The 21,298-nt window shown below is 41.4% G+C and overlaps 2 protein-coding genes across 2 annotated transcripts; both read right to left on the bottom strand.

Moving 5' to 3' along the window:
* Positions 1–1,817: 1,817 nt before the first annotated feature.
* Positions 1,818–16,567, bottom strand: serhl (serine hydrolase like). The gene is made up of 23 exons (XM_079278610.1): positions 16,402–16,567; positions 15,182–15,325; positions 14,501–14,614; positions 13,872–13,913; positions 13,761–13,780; positions 13,575–13,649; positions 12,481–12,590; positions 12,301–12,380; positions 12,144–12,178; positions 11,961–12,037; positions 11,765–11,852; positions 7,405–7,544; positions 5,620–5,759; positions 5,147–5,293; positions 4,424–4,537; positions 4,215–4,256; positions 3,919–4,127; positions 3,064–3,170; positions 2,898–2,977; positions 2,789–2,823; positions 2,588–2,664; positions 2,291–2,378; positions 1,818–2,192 (listed from the first exon to the last, which is right to left on the bottom strand). The coding sequence occupies exons 1-23, from the start codon at positions 16,457–16,459 to the stop codon at positions 2,061–2,063; spliced, it is 2,154 nt and encodes a 717-aa protein (XP_079134736.1). The 5' UTR covers positions 16,460–16,567; the 3' UTR covers positions 1,818–2,060.
* Positions 16,568–17,445: 878 nt separating this feature from the next.
* On the bottom strand, positions 17,446–21,248 carry pane1 (proliferation associated nuclear element). The gene is made up of 6 exons (XM_079278778.1): positions 21,113–21,248; positions 20,090–20,166; positions 19,706–19,804; positions 19,169–19,248; positions 18,988–19,079; positions 17,446–18,372 (listed from the first exon to the last, which is right to left on the bottom strand). Exons 1-6 carry the CDS (start codon positions 21,167–21,169, stop codon positions 18,223–18,225), a joined length of 555 nt encoding a protein of 184 aa, XP_079134904.1. The 5' UTR covers positions 21,170–21,248; the 3' UTR covers positions 17,446–18,222.
* Positions 21,249–21,298: the final 50 nt, after the last annotated feature.

Below are 21,298 nucleotides of genomic sequence, written 5' to 3'. Positions count from 1 at the left end.
GGAGAGAGATGAGAGATGCGTAACGAGACTTCAAGTGTGAGATTTCACAATGATGGTTTCTGTGGCCTGCATGATTAAAGTGCAATCCAACATCTGTGCATAAGTGCAATCACCTTGAATGCAATGTCTCAATTGTTTTTTCTTCATTGGATATTTTTTATTGCCTTGTTTATTTTGCTCTTATATTTAATTTGATTAAATTCTGTCTTTTTATATTTACTATTACGTTTTGGAGCCTCATCGTGAAAGCATTTGACATGATTTTATATCTTTCTATGAATTAGAAAAGTGCGGTCAGTTGAGTGCCGATCTCCACAAGGTGTGTCTGCACAAAGCTGTTGTACTGCGTGATTGAATCCACAACTACAATCCACAACTGGCTAACTCCCCGTCAAGAGACACGTCGTAAAAAACACACTTCATTCAAACTCAAAAACAAGCTGTGACGTATGCAGGCAATCGACTTGAAGTTGTTGCATAAGAAACGCCATGCAATCTTGCTCAAAACTGAATTAAACTCACCAAGCTGTCCTCTTAGCAGTGGCTGAGTGACAATGAGGTGCAGCAGTGTGTGTGCACTGGTAGTTCCATTCGCTGTTAGCTAAACACACCGTCCAAAACAATAAATGTGAGCCTCAGAGCAGCAGCCGAGAAGAACCAAGTGTCTGTACTGGTACTACCGTTAGCAGTTAGCCAAACACACCGCAAACTGTTAAACCGCTCACTGTGGGTGCAGAGTAGCGGCCGGGGATCGCCGATGCACTCAGCTGTATTATGACTAGCGGCCTATATACCGGGGCCGGTTTATAGTAGGGAGTGAGGAGTCAGCTGTCAGTATAAAACCGGAAATAAAATGTGTTTTGAGAAAATATGAGTCACTTCAACTATGAGACGTTCTTGAGCGTGCAGCCATAACTGGCCACCCAAAATATTATGCAGCTTGCTGCAGCAGAATGTGAAATTAGCCGTGGACAGACACAGAGATGCACACTCACTCACTCGACCAGTCGAATGGTCTTCCTGGTGGAGGTAATAATGAATCTTCAATCGCTGACAGTATAATGTCATGGAACCTATACACTTGGTGGCCAGAGCAACTTTTACAAACTATCTATAATGAAACCATCAACAAAATAATCTAATCCAATATGAGATCATCTGGACAGAAGTAAATAGGGATTAACTGTATCAAAGGCCTCTGAGAGTTCACACTGGGGTGTGGTCGGTGCAATGTTCAAAGCAATTTACAGCCAGTGATGTGATCCAGCCTGAAGCCAGATTGAAGAGTCACACAAAGAACCTGGAAACTGTTACGTGAGAATTAACTGGAGGGTGTTTCTCAGAAGTGATTCAGGGCTGAGGTTGTTTATGTGACTTATCTTGGCGGTATGCCACACCTTTGGAAGTGTGTCACATTGAATAGAAAAGTTAACGAAATGGAAATTGGGAAATACAACTTGTTTTCTTGCAAGAGTTAGACGAGAAAAATGACACCACTCCTCAGCTGGTGCCGCAAATATGAAGCTACAGCCAGTTAGCTTAGCATAAAGAGTGGAAACGGGCAAACAGCTAGCCTGTCTCTGTCCTAAACTGCTGTACATGGATAAGAAATAGTCTGCTATTTAATCCACTGTGAATCCACAATTTGTGATCATTAAGAACTTGAAAAAGAAAAAGGGCAGCATTGCTTGTTGACTCGCTTCCTGGGAGAATTCAATCATGACCCACAGACTTCATATTTTCTTTAAATGTTTTTATTATTTAAATGTACATTTTTGAAACCCTTGGGGAAAAATAAAACATTCAGGGGTGAACATTTCAGCAGTGACTTTTTTTTTGACTTCTTAGTGCATCTTGGAATGAGGTGACAGCTCATTGATAGCCTTACAGTGAAGGCTGAAGGTGCTATGTACGTGCAGAAGTGTGTCTGTCGCACCCCCCCCCCCCCCGTTCTGGTTTGTCAACAAAGTTGTGAGACAAAAGTACACTTACGACTGACCCCCTCAGCATCTATACAGTGCAATTTAACTTAAATGTGCCAGTGTGACTATGTTTGCAGCTTATAACTTGTGCCGTCCGTAGTTTGACTGGGACAACACTTTGTTCCGCAGGAAGTCGGACACAATCGGAGCGACGACTTCAGGCTCATTCAGATGAACGTGGTGATCACCTGGTACCGTCACCACCGTGTACTGAAACAGAGAGGGATTTTAAGTGGAGACATACAGAACCACCAAAAAAAAAAACCCACTTCAAATTTTTGTTATTCTGTCCCAAGTTGTGAACTCACGTTTTGGTCCTGTAGGCCATGGAGACGTGTTGAGATGAATTTCCTTTGAGTTGGTTGGGAAAATATTCTATTGATGCCTTGTTCTGCTCTGGAGAAAGATATTTTAAACATACAATTTGAGACTTGCATACATTTAAAAAATAAAATAAAAACACGTCAGTGACAGGTAATGATTTTCACATCTGTTTCCGCTCAAGACATAAGCTACTGTATGTCAGTCAGCTGTGATAAACGTCTCTGCCTGCTATTCATAACATAACGCAATGATCCATTTCAGAGTGGTGATCAATCTCTTACAGAACAAGCAGAACAGAGGCTTGAACCCTCGACTGCATCTCCAGACTCTGCTCCGAACTGATGCGCCATATGTTTTTCTGAAAACATAGAATCAAAAAACACATGAACTGTGCAAAGTTGAATGCTAAACCGCTGGTGTAAAGACACAAGTTAACAGAGAGGAGGTGGTGAATGTGGGGGAGGGTCTGAGAGGTGACTCACGAAATTAACTCGCAGGTCTCTGGAGAACGCAAATCCTGCAGAAGAGAAACACATTCAGCCGAAAAGCAAAGTGAGATTATTCCTCTCCGAGAGTAGATAAAAGACGCACCTCCTTCAACTTGAACTAGCCCTCGCTCTAACAGGATGTGCGCCGACTGTTTAGTCAGAGTCGGGTTCGCAGCCGACAGCCTGAAAGAAACAAAAACACTTTAGCCATCAGCTGACTGTAGAGACAACGTCCTCAGAAATATGAAATAAATGTTTGTAAATTATACCTCTCAACTGCCTTCTCATAAGTGTAAACTCTTTTCTTGTCGCCTGTCTTGTTTTCAAACTGAAGGATCTCATCCATCCCCTTCCTCATCACTTTGGAAAGTTCTTTCTGCAATTAAAGAGACAGGAGCTACTGAAAGGAGTGGAAAGTACAGCAGAGCCCCTTTTGTATATGACCGGACAGATAGTAATGGTTGAAAATGAAGATAATTGAAGCCCAATTCAATAATCGAGTGGGAAGTACAACGATGCTCTTTTTTTTTTATATGATACGACATAAGGGTATATGAATAAAAAGTAAGGATGGAAATAAAGATAACTGAAGCACAATGAAAAACGACCTGGAGGGAGTTTTTCATTCTGCAATCAATAAAACACAAATGGTGGGCATCAAATGGCTTGATTTTGGGACTCTTTAGAGACAAAACTTAAATGAACTATTGACAGCCAACAAAATAAATAAAGAAGTAAATTCTGGGAGCCAGAGAATTCAGCAAACAAGCTCCTCTCCTGTTAAACCAGCTCCCAGTTTCAGTCTCGGAGGCAGACACACTCACCACATTTAGGAGTAGGCTTCAGGCTTTCCCCTTTGACGACGGTTATAGTCAGGGCTGGCTCAGGTTTGCCAGCTAAAGTTCTGAGAGTTTAGCGAGCTCAGTTGAGTTTATGTTGTGAACCAATTACTGAAATTACTGAAATATAGGATTCACTATATCCCCCTCAAAATGTCTTTCCTTTTAACAATGGGGAATTCTTTTGCTTGGTATCTGATCAGGTCGTCCCGGTCGTGCATTTAACCACACAAACCACTAAAGCTTCACAGAGAGTGTAACCCGGGGAGTCAGAATGATCCGTACTGAATCTGTAGGGAGGAATGCGTAAGAGTCCAGAAGCACGAGAGCGTCCACCATCTCGGGGTACAGCGCACTGAACTGTGGAAGACACAATTTGAACCATATGATGACACCACGTGCAAAAAAAAAACCCCCACAGCAAAACAGTCTCTGTATATTTAGTGAGGAAATAAATAAGACAATGACGCTCACCAATGCAGCGATTTCAGCACCTGTGAATAAAAAGAAGCTGCACGTTCTATGATTTTGGAGCACAGCAACACAGATTAAGATAAATTATGCCATTACGCTGCACTCACCCATACTGTGGCTTATGATGGAGAATTTCCTCAGCTGCAGAGCTACGGGAGTTAATTTCACAGATCATCAACCAGGTTCGGTATCTCGTCACAGAACACAGAGGTCGTTTTTTTTAGTTCCCATAAGTCCTGGGGTTTACTTTTATGCATTCAACTTATACTGACGTTTGGGACAATACTATTGCACAACATTATGAGTTCACACACACCATCAGCGACTCTGCGTATATCCGCCACGTATGCAGGATAGGAGTAGAAATCTCCAGGAGGACGATGAGATGACAGACCGTGACCCGGCAGATCCAGCGCCACGTATCTGCACTCTGAGAGGAAACACAGAGAGGAGATGTGTGAAACATTCACGCAACAAACTCAGGGGAATTGACACCAAATCCCAAACATTACAATTTTTTAACGTTAGAATTTATAATTCCAAGGAAGCTTCCGGGAAAGAGATCACCAACTTGGCAGCCTACTGATTAAAGGGAATTACAGAGCTAAAGTTCTGAGAGTTTAGCGAGCTCAGTTGAGTTTATGTTGTGAACCAACAGCTCCACTTCAGCTCGGAGTTAATTAAAGGAAATGAATCATGAATTAAATCATTGGAAACTTTAATATCCATTGATGTTGAAATGTATATGTGCATGTACAGCTGACCTGAGCTGCTAGCAGTTTCATATCAGTTTAAATGACATTGTTATGTCCACCATTTTGTTAGGTCTTTGTCCAACTAAATATTTCGGGACTTTTTCTGTCTCCTCAAAAGCTGTTGTTTGTACGCAATAATGCACAAATAACTCCATTTGACCCAAAGATGGGCCGAATTAAATTGCGAAGCTCTCTCCAGGAAAAGTCCAAGAAAATGATTAGACAATTACAGACCGCACAAAAGAAAAAAACCGGTCACCCTTTACCCACGAGCCATAGTTTACCTTTGGGTAGAAGGGGAATGAGGGTGTTGAATGCACCACAGTTGTCAGCCCAGCCGTGCAGGCACAGCACGGGACGACCGTGATCAGGACCCCAGACTCTTCCTCTGATGTGTCCCCATGGGACCGGGACGGAGAGATCCGAACACACTGGACACAATACACAGTGCAGCTATTACAGCAGTGAACAGCTCAAACTGTTAACATCAACACGACTATTGTTATTATTATTGTATATCAGACAATCAGTAGTGGCCCGGTCCCTCCCTCTCACACTAAAGTCTGCAGCCCATACACAAATATCCGTCAGATAAGTGAAAACATAAATGAACAGCATCATTACAGGCCTATATGAGCAAAAAGAAAGGTGATGTTTGGATGCTAAAGACACAACTTTAGTCAGCAAGTGCATAGCTATGCTTGTTAACGGTTGTCACGTGACATATATGACTGTATGCATAGTCTGACTTTGTTACCTTCTTCAGCCATTGCAGTTGCGCCGTGTAAAGTTTGCAGCAGCGCTCGCATTTCCCCACATGAACCGGAAGCCATGAACACATCCCGCCCCCGGTCCAAAGTAACTTCCTTGTCTTCTTGGTACAGTTGTTTGTATCCCCTCGGTTCGGTTTTTCAGGCAGCGCCTGCTGCTCAGTTGACATTTTCACGTGTAGCTATTTTCCCCAATGAAAGAGCCATCTTCCAAACGACCAATGGACTTTTAGAAACAGTATCTCTCTCATTGTATTCACCAATTTTGAATCAGGAGATATTTACTATTATCAAATGCATTAGACCTGCGATAATTCATTCAGGCAGCCAGAAGATGCACGTTTTGATTTATTTAGTGTGACATCTGTCCTCTAGTAGGCTAAACATAAACCAGTAGTCAAAGGGACTTGCTGAACCAAACCATCAACTTCCAAAAGCCTCAATCCAAAATGGTTTGACTATATATTCAGTCCACAAAGTAGGAAGGTTCCTGCGTCAATGCTGCACTTTCTTCACATATGATCCCTTATGATTTGAACTCTGTGAAGTTAATGGAGAGATATTAACCACATGAAGTATCTATGTCAGCGGTTCCCAAACTTTGTAGGCCGCGCACCCCCTTCTACATCCCAGTTTAGCATATTTACATGAATGTTGCTGAATGAATGAAGTTAGCTGACGTTAGCTGCACAAGCTAGGCTAGCTAGTGTACGTAAAAGACAGTCTGGCGGCAGGAGCTGAACTGCATTTATTTATTAAATTGTACGTTTTTAATTTTAAATTTAAATCTTACAAGGGGAATTTTTATAATTCATGTAACCGAGCGTCTTGGGTTCGTGTATAAGGGCACTTATCATACAGTAGTAACTGGAGTCGGGAGATTAGACATCTTGTATCAGCCCACGGCTACTCTATATTATTGTTTTCTCCTTTGGCCAGAGGCGGGGGTTGCGCCGTCGCTACGGCAACCCTCAAGGGACATATCATCGTCAACACCAGAACGACAAACATGAGACAGTCTGTTAAATTCATGTTTTTATTTTGTGGAAATTATATTTAATATTAATTATTACACCATGAGACCACCATTACATTTTTCCTCTCGCGCACCCCCTAGAGCAGGGGTCTCTAACTGGCGGACCGCGGTCCGGATCCGGACCCAGGACCTAAAATCGATATTTCGGAATCATACATATTAGGCAGCGAGTTTTTACTTTTAAGCGGCGCATCTTATACAGCCGTTACGGTACTTGTTCAGCGGCGCAGGCGACAACGACCAATGCGTTGTAAAGCTCAACCAATCAAATGTGAGTATTCTGACATGTTTCCTGACTGAGCGAGGTTTACACACACCGTGACACACGGGGGAGAGACGAGGAAATAGAAACAAGAGCAGGAAAATTGCGCTAATCAGAGAGGTTATCTCACATGACGTTCTCCAAAAAGAGAAACGTGTTCACAGAGAATATAATTTATAAGCATGAATGAACAGACTCTTCTATGTTAATTATTCCCGCAGGCAGTTAAATCCAGCATGTCTCATATGTTCAGAAACCGTAACTATTGATAAAAGCGGCAAATGAAGCGCACTACGAGACAAAGCACAACTCCTTTGAACAAACGTACCCACTCACATCTAAATGAAGACACAGAAAATAAATATAAGAGCCCAAAATGATCAGATGATCCCAATGTTACCATACTATTTAGTATGCCACAAAAACATGTATGTCCCAATCCAGCATGGTTTATATAGTTTTGGTGTTCGCTACATCTTCGAGGTCTGTTCCCTGGCTGGTCTGGCTGGCTGTGTCAACACTTTGGTCTGCAGGAAGCTAGACACAAGTGGAGCAACGACTTCAGGGTCATTCAGGTGGATGTGATGATCGCCTGGTACGGTCACCAACGTGTGCTAAAGAAAAGAGACGGGGAATATTAGATGAGGGATTTGAGTGTCACAGTTTAACCGGCAGTTTTCTTCTGGCCACCTTGGGGCAGCAGAAACAAGTTGTGAACACAACGTTGACATATTCAACTTTTATGTTGATATAGGGAACATGTCATCAAACAGTTGGTTATTTACACATCCAGCAGTTATGGAGCAACATTAGCATTCATTTAGAGTCGTGTTTCTGGTCAGATGATCAATCCAAGTCCGATATTCTCTCTCTTTTAGCTCTGTTTTTAGTCTCCACTGCTTCCTGAAGGAAATAGCTCTCTCTATAGCTGCTAAATGCTCCACTATGTTAGTTCTGTTCTCTGTTGACCAAGTGCCAGTATGTAGGTCAGCGTTGAGGTTCCCAGCTAGGGATGGGTATCGTTTGGGTTTTTTCCGATACCGGTGCTAAAACGATACTTTTAAAACGATACCGGTGCCTAAACGGTGCCTGAACCGATACTTTGTTTTCTTCAAATTGAACAATATATTAACGGTTTAAAGTATATTAACTGTTTAAATAAATACAAAAACACTTGGCTTCAAACTACAGCTTCAAACTTTTTAACTATGAACAATATGTTAACTGTTAATAGTTTACAGTATACTTAAATAAATATAAATAAATACAAAACACACACATACTCTGTACACACACTGCAGCTTCAAACCTCAGCAATTATTTTGCAGAAATATGCAGCAGGGCCGAGATCCTTCTTGTGGCACGCGTCAGTCTGTGGCACGCAGCGTCACACAGCGTCCCTCTCTGTCTCTCAGCGTCCCTCTCTGTCACTCAGCGTCCCTCTCTGTCACTCAGCGTCCCTCTCTGTCAGTTCAGCGGAAAGATTCAGCTGTGGCACGCGAGCATAGTTCGGCAATTGTCAAGAAGCTGAGGGGGCGGAGCCACATTTCCTGAGACATTTCCTGAGAACACCCGTTGTTGTTACGACAGATCAGCTTCCATAAATCATTTTTATGATTTTAGTTGAGTCACAGGAGCCCCCTGTTCTCTGTATGCATCCTTAGAGTAAGTACGTTGTACTTTTTTGTTTCTCATTCATTTTATTTCAGTATGATTTAGCTGGTTTTGCAACAAAATGGAACATAATACACTTTCTAAATTATTACTTTTATAGTCACTTACAACAATCGGCTACAATAATGAAAATAAATCATCCGTTTTAGAATCATTTAAAAGTATATATTAAAATTAAGACATAAAATGTCCAATCCAAAAATACATGTTTGAAAATATCTTCACTCTTCCTCTGCTTATATGTATATGTATGTCAGTAAGACATATGTTAACTGTTAACAGTTTACAGCATACTTAAATAAATATAAATAAATACAAAACACACGCACACTTTGTACACACACTGCAGCAATTCTTTTGCAGGAATATGAGCATATTTTCCCCCTCTGGCAAAATACAACACGTCTCATGCCTTATTTTATTTTACCAGTTGGTGGCGGTAATGCGCCAATTCGTTTGCCAACCGCCAGTACACCAAAAGGGAGGAGAAGAAGAAGCAATACGTGTTTTATTGATCCATTTCCTTCGTACAAGTCAGTCAATCAACTTCCTTTCTCCTAAAAGTATGCTGATTACTTCGACCTACTATACGTATCCACAGGTTATCCACGTAGATCGTTCCCTTTAACACGTTTTATAACACGATCCCAAACACGTATTGCTTTTCATCTACGAGCGGCGTGATTCAGTTCCGAGAAAGAAAAGAAAATTACGTTCAATATAGGATCACAAAATATTAAAAACGTGGCAGGAAATTGCTGATATTATGAATGTATAACACGTTAATCTCATCACTGCACTCTATTATTAAACAGCCTCCAGTAGACCTTGCTTCAGTTACCATAGTAACACAATCAGTGATACATTTTCAAAATAGTAAGACTTCTGACAGTCTGCCTCCACCTACAGCTCCAGAGATCAATCTTAGCAGTCACAAGACAGTTAACATGACAGCAACGAAGAAAGGAGAACACATTCATCTTGTTTTTGCTCTTGTCTTGTGAGATTCAGAATTGTTTGAATATTCTAGAGTCAAACTTTCTATATCTCAATGCCAATACAACTGAATAAATTGAATTTGGACCACAGTATTTGACCAACATTATATCTTCTCATCTTGGCCTTTAACTTCTTCTGTTTCACCAGTCAATTCAGGATTTAAGTGTGACAATTAAATCAATGACTCAGGTAAATTAGGCTTAGTGTTTGAAAAGAATGAACCAAACATCTCTCTATATTTTTCAATTGTCATTATTTATTGCTTCATGAAGTACACATGCTCACTTTTCTATTACATACAAATAACAAGTAAATACATGATGTATACAACTTGGTTGCAAATTAACCATCAACATCAAATATCTGTCACCCTGAGTCACGCTCGGTCACCCTGCGTCCCGCTCGGTCACCCTGCGTCCCGCTCGGTCACCCTGCGTCCCGCTCGGTCACCCTGCGTCCCGCTCGGTCACCCTGCGTCCCGCTCGGTCACCCTGCGTCCCGCTCGGTCACCCAGCGTCCCGCTCCGTCACCTTGCTTCAAGCTCCGTCACACTGCTTCACGCTCTGTTACTCTGCGTAACCCTCTGTCTTCCTGTGCAGATTGAAATACTTTTTTTACACTACCCTGATGACTCCGTCCTGGCAGCAGGACTGGGTCCTCCGCTCCTCACTCATAGTATTATTACAACGGGGTACGTAGCGCTGTCGCTCATGAGCACAACAACACAGGCACGGGAAAGCTTCTTCTTCTCCTCCCTTTTGGTGTACTGGCGGTTGGCAAACGAATTGGCGCATTACCGCCACCAACTGGTAAAATAAAATAAGGCATGAGACGTGTTGTATTTTGCCAGAGGGGGAAAATATGCTCATATTCCTGCAAAAGAATTGCTGCAGTGTGTGTACAAAGTGTGCGTGTGTTTTGTATTTATTTATATTTATTTAAGTATGCTGTAAACTGTTAACAGTTAACATATGTCTTACTGACATACATATACATATAAGCAGAGGAAGAGTGAAGATATTTTCAAACATGTATTTTTGGATTGGACATTTTATGTCTTAATTTTAATATATACTTTTAAATGATTCTAAAACGGATGATTTATTTTCATTATTGTAGCCGATTGTTGTAAGTGACTATAAAAGTAATAATTTAGAAAGTGTATTATGTTCCATTTTGTTGCAAAACCAGCTAAATCATACTGAAATAAAATGAATGAGAAACAAAAAAGTACAACGTACTTACTCTAAGGATGCATACAGAGAACAGGGGGCTCCTGTGACTCAACTAAAATCATAAAAATGATTTATGGAAGCTGATCTGTCGTAACAACAACGGGTGTTCTCAGGAAATGTCTCAGGAAATGTGGCTCCGCCCCCTCAGCTTCTTGACAATTGCCGAACTATGCTCGCGTGCCACAGCTGAATCTTTCCGCTGAACTGACAGAGAGGGACGCTGAGTGACAGAGAGGGACGCTGAGTGACAGAGACGGACGCTGAGAGACAGAGAGGGACGCTGTGTGACGCTGCGTGCCACAGACTGACGCTGAGTGACGCAGAGGTGCCAGTGCCACAAGAAGGATCTCGCTGTCTCTCGAAATATGAGCATATTTTCCATCTCTGGAAAAATAAGACACGTCTCACGACTTATTTTATTTTACCAGTTGGTGGCGGTAATGCACCAATTCGTCGTTTGCCAACGGCCAGTACACCTCAAAGGAGAAGAAAAAGAAGCTTTCGCGTGCCTGTGTTGTTGTGCTTATGAGTGACAGCGCTAAGTACCCCGTTGTAATAATACTATGAGTGAGGAGCGGAGGACCGAGTCCTGCTGCCAGGACGGAGTCATCAGAGTAGTGTCAAAAAAGTATTTCAATCGGCTCAGGCACCGAAAGGAAGCACCGAAATCTGCGTTGCATTTCGGTCCGGTAGATACCGGACGTATAGGAACCGGTGCCATATTGGCACCGAGTTTCGGTACCCAACCCTATTCCCAGCTACAAAGATTTTTGCTGGCTCTGAGATATTGAGCTCGAACTACGCAGCGACTTTTGCATCCGTCTGTCTGTAAGCACAATTACACACACAGGCTTAACGGCTCAAAATAAACACGACGATGCGAGTGTACCTTACTTTACACAAACACGCTGTAAAAATACACTCACTTTTCTGTCCCTGTAGCCCTGCACAATTGCTGCTATGGATTCTTTGTTATCCTGTCCAACAAATAATTTGTCAAAGCCGTCCTCTGCTCTGGAAAGACAAAGAAGAAAGAGAAGACAAAGATAGCATGTATGTTTCCTAGTACTGCACTGACATTAGCACATGTAATAAAGAATCTGGGGTGGAGGAATTACTTACAGAACAACTAGAATCTGGGCTTTTATTTCAGACTGCAACGCCAAACTTTGCTCCAAACTGATGCGCACTATATTTTTCTGAAAACAAAAAGGACAAAACAACACAATGCTGCACATGAATACGACACCCGTGGGAGAGATATAAAAGAATAAAGAGCAGTGGTGCAGTTCAGCAAAAACCTACCAGATTAATACGAAAGTCTCGGGTAAACGCCATACCTGCAAGAGATGAATACATTCTATGATCAGCATGGGAATGAAAACGTATTCAAAGTAAACCAAGTTTGTTCCAAGATGAGCACCCATAACAAACATTCCAGAGGAGGAACGTGAAGGCGTACCTCCTTCAACTTGAACTAGGCCTCGCTCTAAAAGGATGTGCACTGACCGCTCAGACAGAGCCGGGTTTACAGCAGACAGCCTGAAAGAAAATCACAAAGGCTTTAAGAAAACACTTGTACAAACATGACTGGATGATCAGCAGTCTGTTTCAAACAACGTGAACAGGAACGATGTAACACCTCTCTACTGCGTTTTCATAAGTGTAAACTCTTCTCTTCGTCTCCTCCGACTGCTTTTCAAACTGCAACATATCATCCATCCCCTGCCTCATCACTTTAAACATTTCTTTCTGCAGGAAAAAGAAGGAAAAAAAAACAACACATCAATGATGCGGGACAGCGCAGCTCTTCACAGAGAAATATTATGGAGTGAGGCAACTACATGAACAAAAGCTGTTTTTAATTCAACAATACATTTGAACTCTGAACAACTCATCGTTCCTTCTCCTCCGCATGTTTAGTGGAGTGGTGCCAGTTCCATTTAAGACTTTTTACAGAGCTTTTTTGATAAGATGTTTAATACCCGTTTCGTGATCATACGAGGCAAAGCATGATGGAAAGCCGGCGTGGATGATATAACCTAGAATTGTTGATCATTTTCTGTAATTCTTTGCCGTATAGAACAATAATTAACGATGGCATAATCAATTAAGAGAATGCATCCTGGATACGCGGTATAAAATGCATAGATCGATTAATCACTAAAAGGGGGGAGTGCAGAATTCCAAAACACAACACCTCCCTTGGCAAGTCATCCTTCTCTTTTATCACCATAAAACAATGGAATAATCTCCCATCAGAACTAAAAGCATCTACACATTTTCAAACGAAGCATTGGATACTCACACAGCAAACTTCCTTGCTCACTATTTTACTATTCTACGGGTGGAAAGTGGCAATCTGCTAAAGCCTGGTACATTAAATCTCTCCATATTATCTACAACGTTAATATTCTTTGTGGATTCACCCTGTTCAAATAACAAAAAGAAATGTCCACTTCTATTAAATCTGTCCGTGCTCAGCTTCAGGTTTGTTGTGACTGGTAGCTGAACAGATTGTTTGGTGTTAAATGTGAAATAAAATAAAAATATTACTTCTACAGTAAAAGACTAACAATGGATTCTCAACATGTGGGCGGGCCGTTGTGAAACCTGGTGGAAATATAAATAGGATATTTTGCAACACAACTTCAAAGTACATTGTATTTTCCCTCACTCTCAACGAAACAACAAATTACAGCTTTGAGGAAACCGAAGTCTAATAACTGAAAGTACCTGATCTGTAGGTAAGAATCCATAAGAGTCCAGCAGTACGACAGAATCCACCATCTCAGGATACAGTGCACTGAACTGTGGACATAACAGGGACCAAATACCACACGGTACAGCAAAATACTCTCTACAGAGTCAGTATATATGTGTACTGTGAAAATAGTAGCATGCCAAGACACTGTCACTTACCATTCCAGCAACGTTACCACCTGAAATAAAAAAGATAGACTTTTTATACTGTAAATATAACATAACATTAACATTTTAAATGCTCCCATTCTGCTGTTGCGATGCACTCACCCATACTGTGGCCTATGATGGAGAAGTGGCTCCAGTGCAGAGCTGTGGGAGTCATTTCACAGATCATCAACCAGGTTCAGTATCTCACCACAGAATACTCGGACTGTTTACAGTTGAGAGACAGTGACACTGCTGTGGTTTCACTGCAATACAGATGCACTAGAGCTGGGTGGTAGTATTAGAATATATCACAATAATAACCCTTCCTCAGAGGGGGGTGAAGGTGTATTGGTTGTCATTTTTGTCATCTGCTATAAAAAAAAACTAAAAAAAACTGTAAACAAAACTCTTCAAACTTGTAAAAGAAGGACCAAAAAAAACGTTTATAATTCAAATCTGCTCAGAATCCTTCATTTTGGTTCTGTGACGACCCTAAGGCTCTGCCTTAAAGTACCCTCTCCAGTTGGCAGCTGCCCTCTCTGAAAGGAAGATCTTGTTACCTGGCTTACGACAGTTGAGGCGGTCTTTGTGTAAAATTGCTCCCGTTTCTGAGGTGTGACAGTTCACACCTCACACATAGAGACATGTTTCCATTGACAGTGAACGTGCACTAACAATAAATCACCACCCAGCCCCAGACCACACTTGTTTGTGGGTAAATGTGTTGTGCAATTTCGTGAACTCCTCACCTTCAACGACTCTGTGCACGTCCATTACGTACTCAGGAAAAGAGTAGAAGACTCCGGGAGGACGATGCGACGACAAGCCGTGACCCGCCAGATCCACCGCCACGTACCTGCACTCTGAGAGGACGGACAGAGAGGAGAACTGAGCGACTGTTGCATATCTCTTTAAGCAAACAATTACCAATACTAAACTAAAAACAAAACTCAACATTTTCTGAAGCAAATAAGGGCATACAATTAGAAAAGAAAAGAAACAAAGCTCAATTATCCAGAGAGTGTTTTGTCAAGAGGAAAGTTAGTCAAACCGGAGGGCTTCTTTGCTTCTCTGTCGAAAAACGTAAATAACAGGAGTGACTTTAAAACAGACGTATTTTCTTTTTAAATAAACGCTGTGGCCCCGGCAGCTCCTGGGCACTGCTGTCACTTTCAGGCTTACGGGGCCAAATGTGTGAGTCTGTATGCTTCCATAGCTACAGTGTATGATGGAGCACACACTTTTCTTCACCTTGACCTAAAATGATACATGAAGAGTGAACATTGCGGAAAATAGAGCAAGTTAGAGATGATTATTAATGAAGATTTTAAAGATGCACTCTCGCTCTGAACCTTCCATCAATATTATAATAATAATAAGGTTCAATATTTTTTTTTTTTGAGAGTACATTTTACATGAACAACAATTACCTTTGGGTAGAAGGGGAATGAGAGTGTTGAACGTGCCACAGTTGTCAGCCCAGCCATGCAGGCACAGCACAGGACGACCGTGATCAGGACCCCAGACTTTCCCTCTGATCTCTCCCCATGGTACTGGTATAGAGAGCTCTGAAACTGGAGATAAAACACTCTCGTTTAGTTATGCCTATGACCAGCTGAAACCTCTTTCTATGTTCAACAGACAGTCCAAACAGAAAGATATTCAATTTCCAACAGTATAAGACAGGGAAATGAAGCGGAGAGTCTTCTCTTGAGAAGCTGGAACCACCGGATGTTTTGCACTTTTGCTTCAGAGATCACTAAATTCATTCATCATTGAATATCAGGATTGTTGATTCATTTTCTGCAAAACAGCACAACAAAAATGCAAAGTCTTTCTTCTTCCTTTTAGTACATCTGACTATTCCGCAAGCAAAGTAGCCTGCTACCTACATTAATATCTAACCCAGTTTAACTGCCTTTTTAAGTAAGATACATACGGATCACCATGAGAAGAAATCTATGAAATCATAACTTCCTTGTCCACATTTACTTGTATTTCTCCATCTCTTCCCTTTAATTGTGCTCACTGCGTGTTATCATTATTGTGTTCAATAAAGAGCATTAATAAACATTTTTCTTCAGGACACCCAACACGGCAAAATTGCCAAGCACAGTTCTTGTTAACTTCTACAGTGGAGCAATAGAAAGCATCCTGACTGAAAACATCACAACCTGACATGGTCCGAGCACGGCCCGGGACAGGAGGGCTCTACAGAGAGAGATTAGAACCGCCCAGAAAATAACGGGCACCAATCTACCGAAAACCCCTGAAATTGGTGACAAGAGGTTCCTGCAAAGAGCCCAAGGGATATTAAAAGGCAACGACTGAGCAGCTTCTTTCTTCTGGCTGGGAGACTCATCAACTCATCCTCAAAATATAATTTAGGTTTGCTTTGTTTTTGTGTGTGTGTTTTGGGATTACAAACTGCATTTCATTGCCCAACCATGTTGAACTAGGACATTAAATGAACCTTGTTGTAACCTTGTACTGGACCGTGGTGAAGTTGCCTCAGTCTGCAGCTCATACACAAACATTATTAAAATCATAAACAGCATTTCCTATTGTCAGTAACAGTCATGGTTTTAAAAACGTCTGTTAGCTAACAAACACTCCTAAGTTTCTCCATGCCGACAGACATATTGGTTACCTGTTTGTTTCAACGCACTGGAATGCAGGTGTCTGACACCCTTCAAAGCCTGCAACATGTTGGAGAACACCTCTGCTGAAGAAATGATTGCAATAAAACCTATACGAGTGGGTAAATATCTTTAAACTTGGAACTTTAACACGGTTTCAGCCTTTTTCGAGCTCAACACCAGTATTTCCGGGTGTTGAACGCTCACGCGATGCTAGCTAAAGATGCTATTGGATAAAATGTCATGTGGAGTTAGTGTCTGGACCAATCATCTTTAAGAAGAGGCGGGGCTTACCTTTCACGCAGTGGTTTTTCTTTGACCATGGTTTTTACTGCCACGGTGTTCACAGTTCATGTGATTTTTATCAACTGATATATATGTGTTGATGACATCAATGACTCCACCCATACTGAAAATTTGACATTTTTACTGTCCTAATTAGGAGATATTTCAAAGTAAATGTCATACATTTGAATCGAGAAAATATCTAATAAATGAATATTTGAAGTGTAATAAAAAGTATTTTCTCAATAAGTTCAGACAATGACTGATATGTATGCGTTGAGGTCATCGTCTGGAATTATTGAGAAAATACTTTTTGTGACACTTCAAATATTCATTTTGTGCACAGAATTATCTTTAGTCAGTTAGATGTGAATGACTTAAGTATAAATAAATAAATGCTTAAATAAATGTTTGAATACAGAAATAAATGAATAAAAGAAGAATTAAATGCTGAAATAAATATGGAAATAAATAAATGAATGCATCGGTAAATAAATAAAAGTTGATAATCAAACAGGACATAAATAAATACATATCATATATTTATTTCTGTTCACCTACATTTATGGCTGTATGCTAATGACGTGGGAGCTATGCTAACCTCTGTCTAAAGCAGGATTGGTCACAGGAGTGTAATGGCTTCTGGTCTACTACTGCTGCCTTGCACAGTAACGTTGAAGTTGACCGGTCCAGCGTTGCCAAATTGACGACTCTCGCACCGCTGCCCCCCCCCTCTCTGAGGCCTGACCCAGATGTTGATCCAACAGAGATCACACATTTTACTGGTATTGAACAGGACAGAAGACTCAAGTCCAATCTGTGATAAACACGAACATTTAATCTGTAATTTCACTGTGTTGACACTCTGTCAAAAGCATCATTATATACATAAAAAGCACATTGTTCTAATTATATACATTGTGCATTACGGAGATATTCTGCGGTTTGGAATGAAGCTGTGCAGCATCAGGTTCTTATTGGCCCTGATATACAACAAGCAGTCTCACGTTAGTCGGTGTCACGGCACAGTATAATCTAAAGGCCCTGCACTCCCACACGGGTGTTTTTTTATTATAAATCTGGCTGATTACACGTCTGTTTAGGTTTAAAGTTAGAGGAGCTACCATTGAAACATCGTTTCAATCAAGCAGAGTGTAAACACATGCAGTTCAGAGATATAATCAGCCAAACACAATTAAAATCATCTGTGTGGCTGTTAAAGAAATAGACATTGAACGCAGCTGTAAGCCACTCCATCCAGCTGTCAAAAACCAAACAGAGCTTAGTTGTGTGATCTTTTGCTGCAGGGAGGCCTTTGGACTCGCTATAGCAGGAAAAGCACAGGTGTCAGTGATAACCTCAACGATGCCGCCATGTGGACGGGTCATTGTCGGGTGAACACAGGACAGAAACCTCTGCAGCTAAACATCCAAAGCACAAACATGTAATGATGACATTAAAAAAAAAAGGAAATATCATTTGGAAGAGTCCACTACTACAAATGAATATATACACACACACGAGACGAGACGTGCCTCCAGAGAAAGTTAATTGAAGTTCGGCTGCTCGATGTCCGGGGGCACGGTGCTGCGGGTCAGGTTGGACAGGTAGAGCGCGGTAGCCATGGGAACAAGGCCGGCTGCCACCTTCAGGATGGTCAGCAGCCTCTCTGTGGCGTTGGTCACGCCGTCTGGTGTCTGGAGGGGAAGAACATCACGCTATGGACGGAGAACAACAAACGGCTTCCCCAGGGTTCATGCGGGAAGTTCAATTTGAGACCTTTTTAAAGCCACGTAGAACACAATTTAATACCTTGTGGCCGGTTTCATGTTCAAACATGTAATTTCACAGTAAATTACTTGACAATTTCTACAACCAAATAATCGTTTACATGTTGTTTTGTGCTGGTAAGAGCTTCCGCTTCTTTTCGTTCTTGTATAGGACGGTAAACTAAATATCACTGGGTTGTAGACTGGTGCTCGGACAAAACAAGGTATTCTAGAAAATGTTCACATTTCTCACTATTTTCTGACATTTTATAGACAAAACAATTAATCAAGAACATAAATCAATAATGAAAATAATGCTTAGTCGCAGCCCTAATACCCAACATCACCTTCTACGGCCCCTTTCTGTTGTAGAAACTACATTCAAGGACTTTAAAAAAAAATACTTCAAGACCTGCAGATAACCTGTTTCCACTTTGGCGATCGATAGAAAAATCTGTGTCTCATGCTGCACATGCTAAACGCAGATACGTCTCTGAAATGATGTCTTAGGTTCAAACTATCCTCACTAGCGTTGATACAAACCTGATCTTCTGCAAACAGCAGGGGGCAGTGCAGCGACGCTGCCAGCTTTCTGGCGACGTCCAGGTGCTCGACAGGGGCCGCAGCGCTGCGAGCTACAACAGACAGATGTGTTCATGTTAACTACATAGGGAGGGATGAGGCCTGTTATTACTAAAATAAATAAATAAATAAGTCGCCATACCATTGGTGACCATGAAGCAGACTTTCCCGAGGAAATATCCAGGGTCCAAAGACTTCAGGGAAGCTTCTGCCGACTGGAGACTGTGAAAAACAAGAAGGTCACACGATAAACTGTTACATCATATATTTTAAAGGTTCTCTATACGGTATTCAGAGCATTAATATAGCAGTAAATATATATTTGCTATGTAAAGATGAAGTGGAGTAATGTCCAACTGAGCAGAGAATGAAGTCACTTTCCCTCTGTGTCTATGTGTGATTTTAGTTTGAGAGCCGTGACGAGGCACTAAATATGCTCCGAATTGCATATTTAGCACCTTTTAATATCTAGAGTTATCGAGTTAAAATTCCTCTATATCTTAAATAACAGACGGGGTAAGTGTGACACTTAAATGTGTGATTGAAGAGGAAATACAGCTGTGACTGAGAGACTCAACATACAAGTAGGCAAACTAAAAAACGACAATAAAGAGGATATATTTGACTCGTGCGTCCAGGTGAGGAGACTTAAAATAAAGAATAAGGATTTGAAAGATACCTGAGCTCTGAGGTCAGGTTGATGATGAACACCACGAGGTCTATCCTGGGACGGCTCTCCTCATTCTCCATGGGCAGAGGCAGACTCTTGGCCAGTCTCCTGATGGATGGGTACAATAAAAGCAGAGTGTGGTCACTGATATGTAGCAAACAGAGGTGGTAATTCTGTGGTCGTGTCACATGGGACAGATGGGGAAGAGGTCTGCAGCTTAAGGCGGTTGTACGAGGGTTGAAACTACTTTTGCGCTGTCAAAATGGCACGATGCAGGAAACGGTACTAGTTCCTGAGAATAGCAGATGATGTTTCCAGTTGTGTGCCGAATGACCATATCCTGTAACGTACCGGCCGACCTCAGCAGTTTATAAAGGACATATCAGTACTCACACGTTGACGGTGAATGTGGTCTCCTCCACCAGAGCGTCGGCTAAACTCTGCTGAAACTGCTCCTCGCTCTCCACCAGCTGGAAGAAAAACACTCCTAGTCAGCACATAACTGGACTATAACTCTGTGCACTATAACACACACACACACACACACACACACACACACACACACACACAAATAAAGGAAGTATAAAGAAAGAGTCTAAAGATGCAGTCTAAATACATGGCTTATTATGTACATAGTTTAATTTAAATTCTGTATTACTCCTGAAGAGTTAAACTATCCATTATTCCATAAAAAAAGGTTAAAATGAGTAAATTGTGTACTTGTATGTAGCAAAAAATATATATCTTAATTGTTTTAATCTGTGATAATCTTGGAAGGACTATGATTTTATACTCAAGTAAAAGTAGCAATACTACGATGTTAAAATACATTACAAGTTAAAGTACTGCATTAAAGAAAAGTACCAAAGGTAGAAGTACTCATTATGCAGAATTTCGCAGTATATGATATATATAGTTACAATACATCACATCACAATTTATGAGTTGTTTTATTTTTTGTATGAATAGTCTAAATCTGCAAATTAACAGCTAACATTGTAATGCAACAGTGGAGTAAAAGTGTAACGTTACATTCGTGGAGTAGAAGTATAAAGAAGCAGAAAACGGGAACGCTCAAGGAGAGTATCTCAGAAGTGCACTTTAGTGGAACTCTTGAGTGAATCTACTTTGCACCACTGTGAACTGAAGGGTTGTAAACATGAGGACGTCATCACGTCACAGGCAGGATACAACGTCACTTGGCGAGGTATTACATGTGCTTTGTTTAGATCAAAGTAGAGCTTTATATCAGAGTATCTCTCCAGAACAGACCACATGAACATTGACTGGGTTCAAGTCCACTGTGATGGCTGCGCTAGCCTAACGTTGCCTCACTTTATAAACACTTCTAGCCTCTCTCCTCTTAGCTCACCCTGAGCAGCTAAACCTGCTTAGTTTAACGAACCACAAACTCACCAAGATGTTCGCGGAGTTCAAACCAGGCAGCCTACTGAACGGCTTCAGCAGCGACATCCCGATAGAAACACTCCCCGTTTCATAAACGAAGCAGACAAACGCAGTCTCTGGTCGTTTCAGGAGTTTTCATGTCGCGCTTCTTTTCCGAATGTGCGTCCGACGTCATGACGTTTTCACGGCAGTCGA

Source organism: Melanostigma gelatinosum (assembly GCF_949748355.1).
Source record: "Melanostigma gelatinosum genome assembly, chromosome: 11".
In the NCBI taxonomy this organism is placed as follows: domain Eukaryota; kingdom Metazoa; phylum Chordata; class Actinopteri; order Perciformes; family Zoarcidae; genus Melanostigma; species Melanostigma gelatinosum.
Note: the sequence above shows the minus strand (reverse complement) of the source record. Positions and strands in the feature narration are given on the sequence as shown.

Excerpts from the sequence above, each read along its gene's own strand:
- serhl (XM_079278610.1), bottom strand. The coding sequence starts at position 16,459 with ATGTTGCAGGCTTTGAAGGGTGTCAGACACCTGCATTCCAGTGCGTTG. Across the intron at positions 12,591-13,574 it reads GATTCTTACCTACAGATCAG|AAAGAAATGTTTAAAGTGAT; the intron begins GTACTTTCAGTT and ends TTTTTCCTGCAG. Across the intron at positions 2,824-2,897 it reads GCTAGTTCAAGTTGAAGGAG|GATTTGCGTTCTCCAGAGAC; the intron begins GTGCGTCTTTTA and ends TCTCTTCTGCAG.
- pane1 (XM_079278778.1), bottom strand. The coding sequence starts at position 21,169 with ATGTCGCTGCTGAAGCCGTTCAGTAGGCTGCCTGGTTTGAACTCCGCG. Across the intron at positions 20,167-21,112 it reads TGAACTCCGCGAACATCTTG|CTGGTGGAGAGCGAGGAGCA; the intron begins GTGAGTTTGTGG and ends TTTTTCTTCCAG. Across the intron at positions 19,080-19,168 it reads CTGCTTCATGGTCACCAATG|CTCGCAGCGCTGCGGCCCCT; the intron begins GTATGGCGACTT and ends TGTCTGTTGTAG.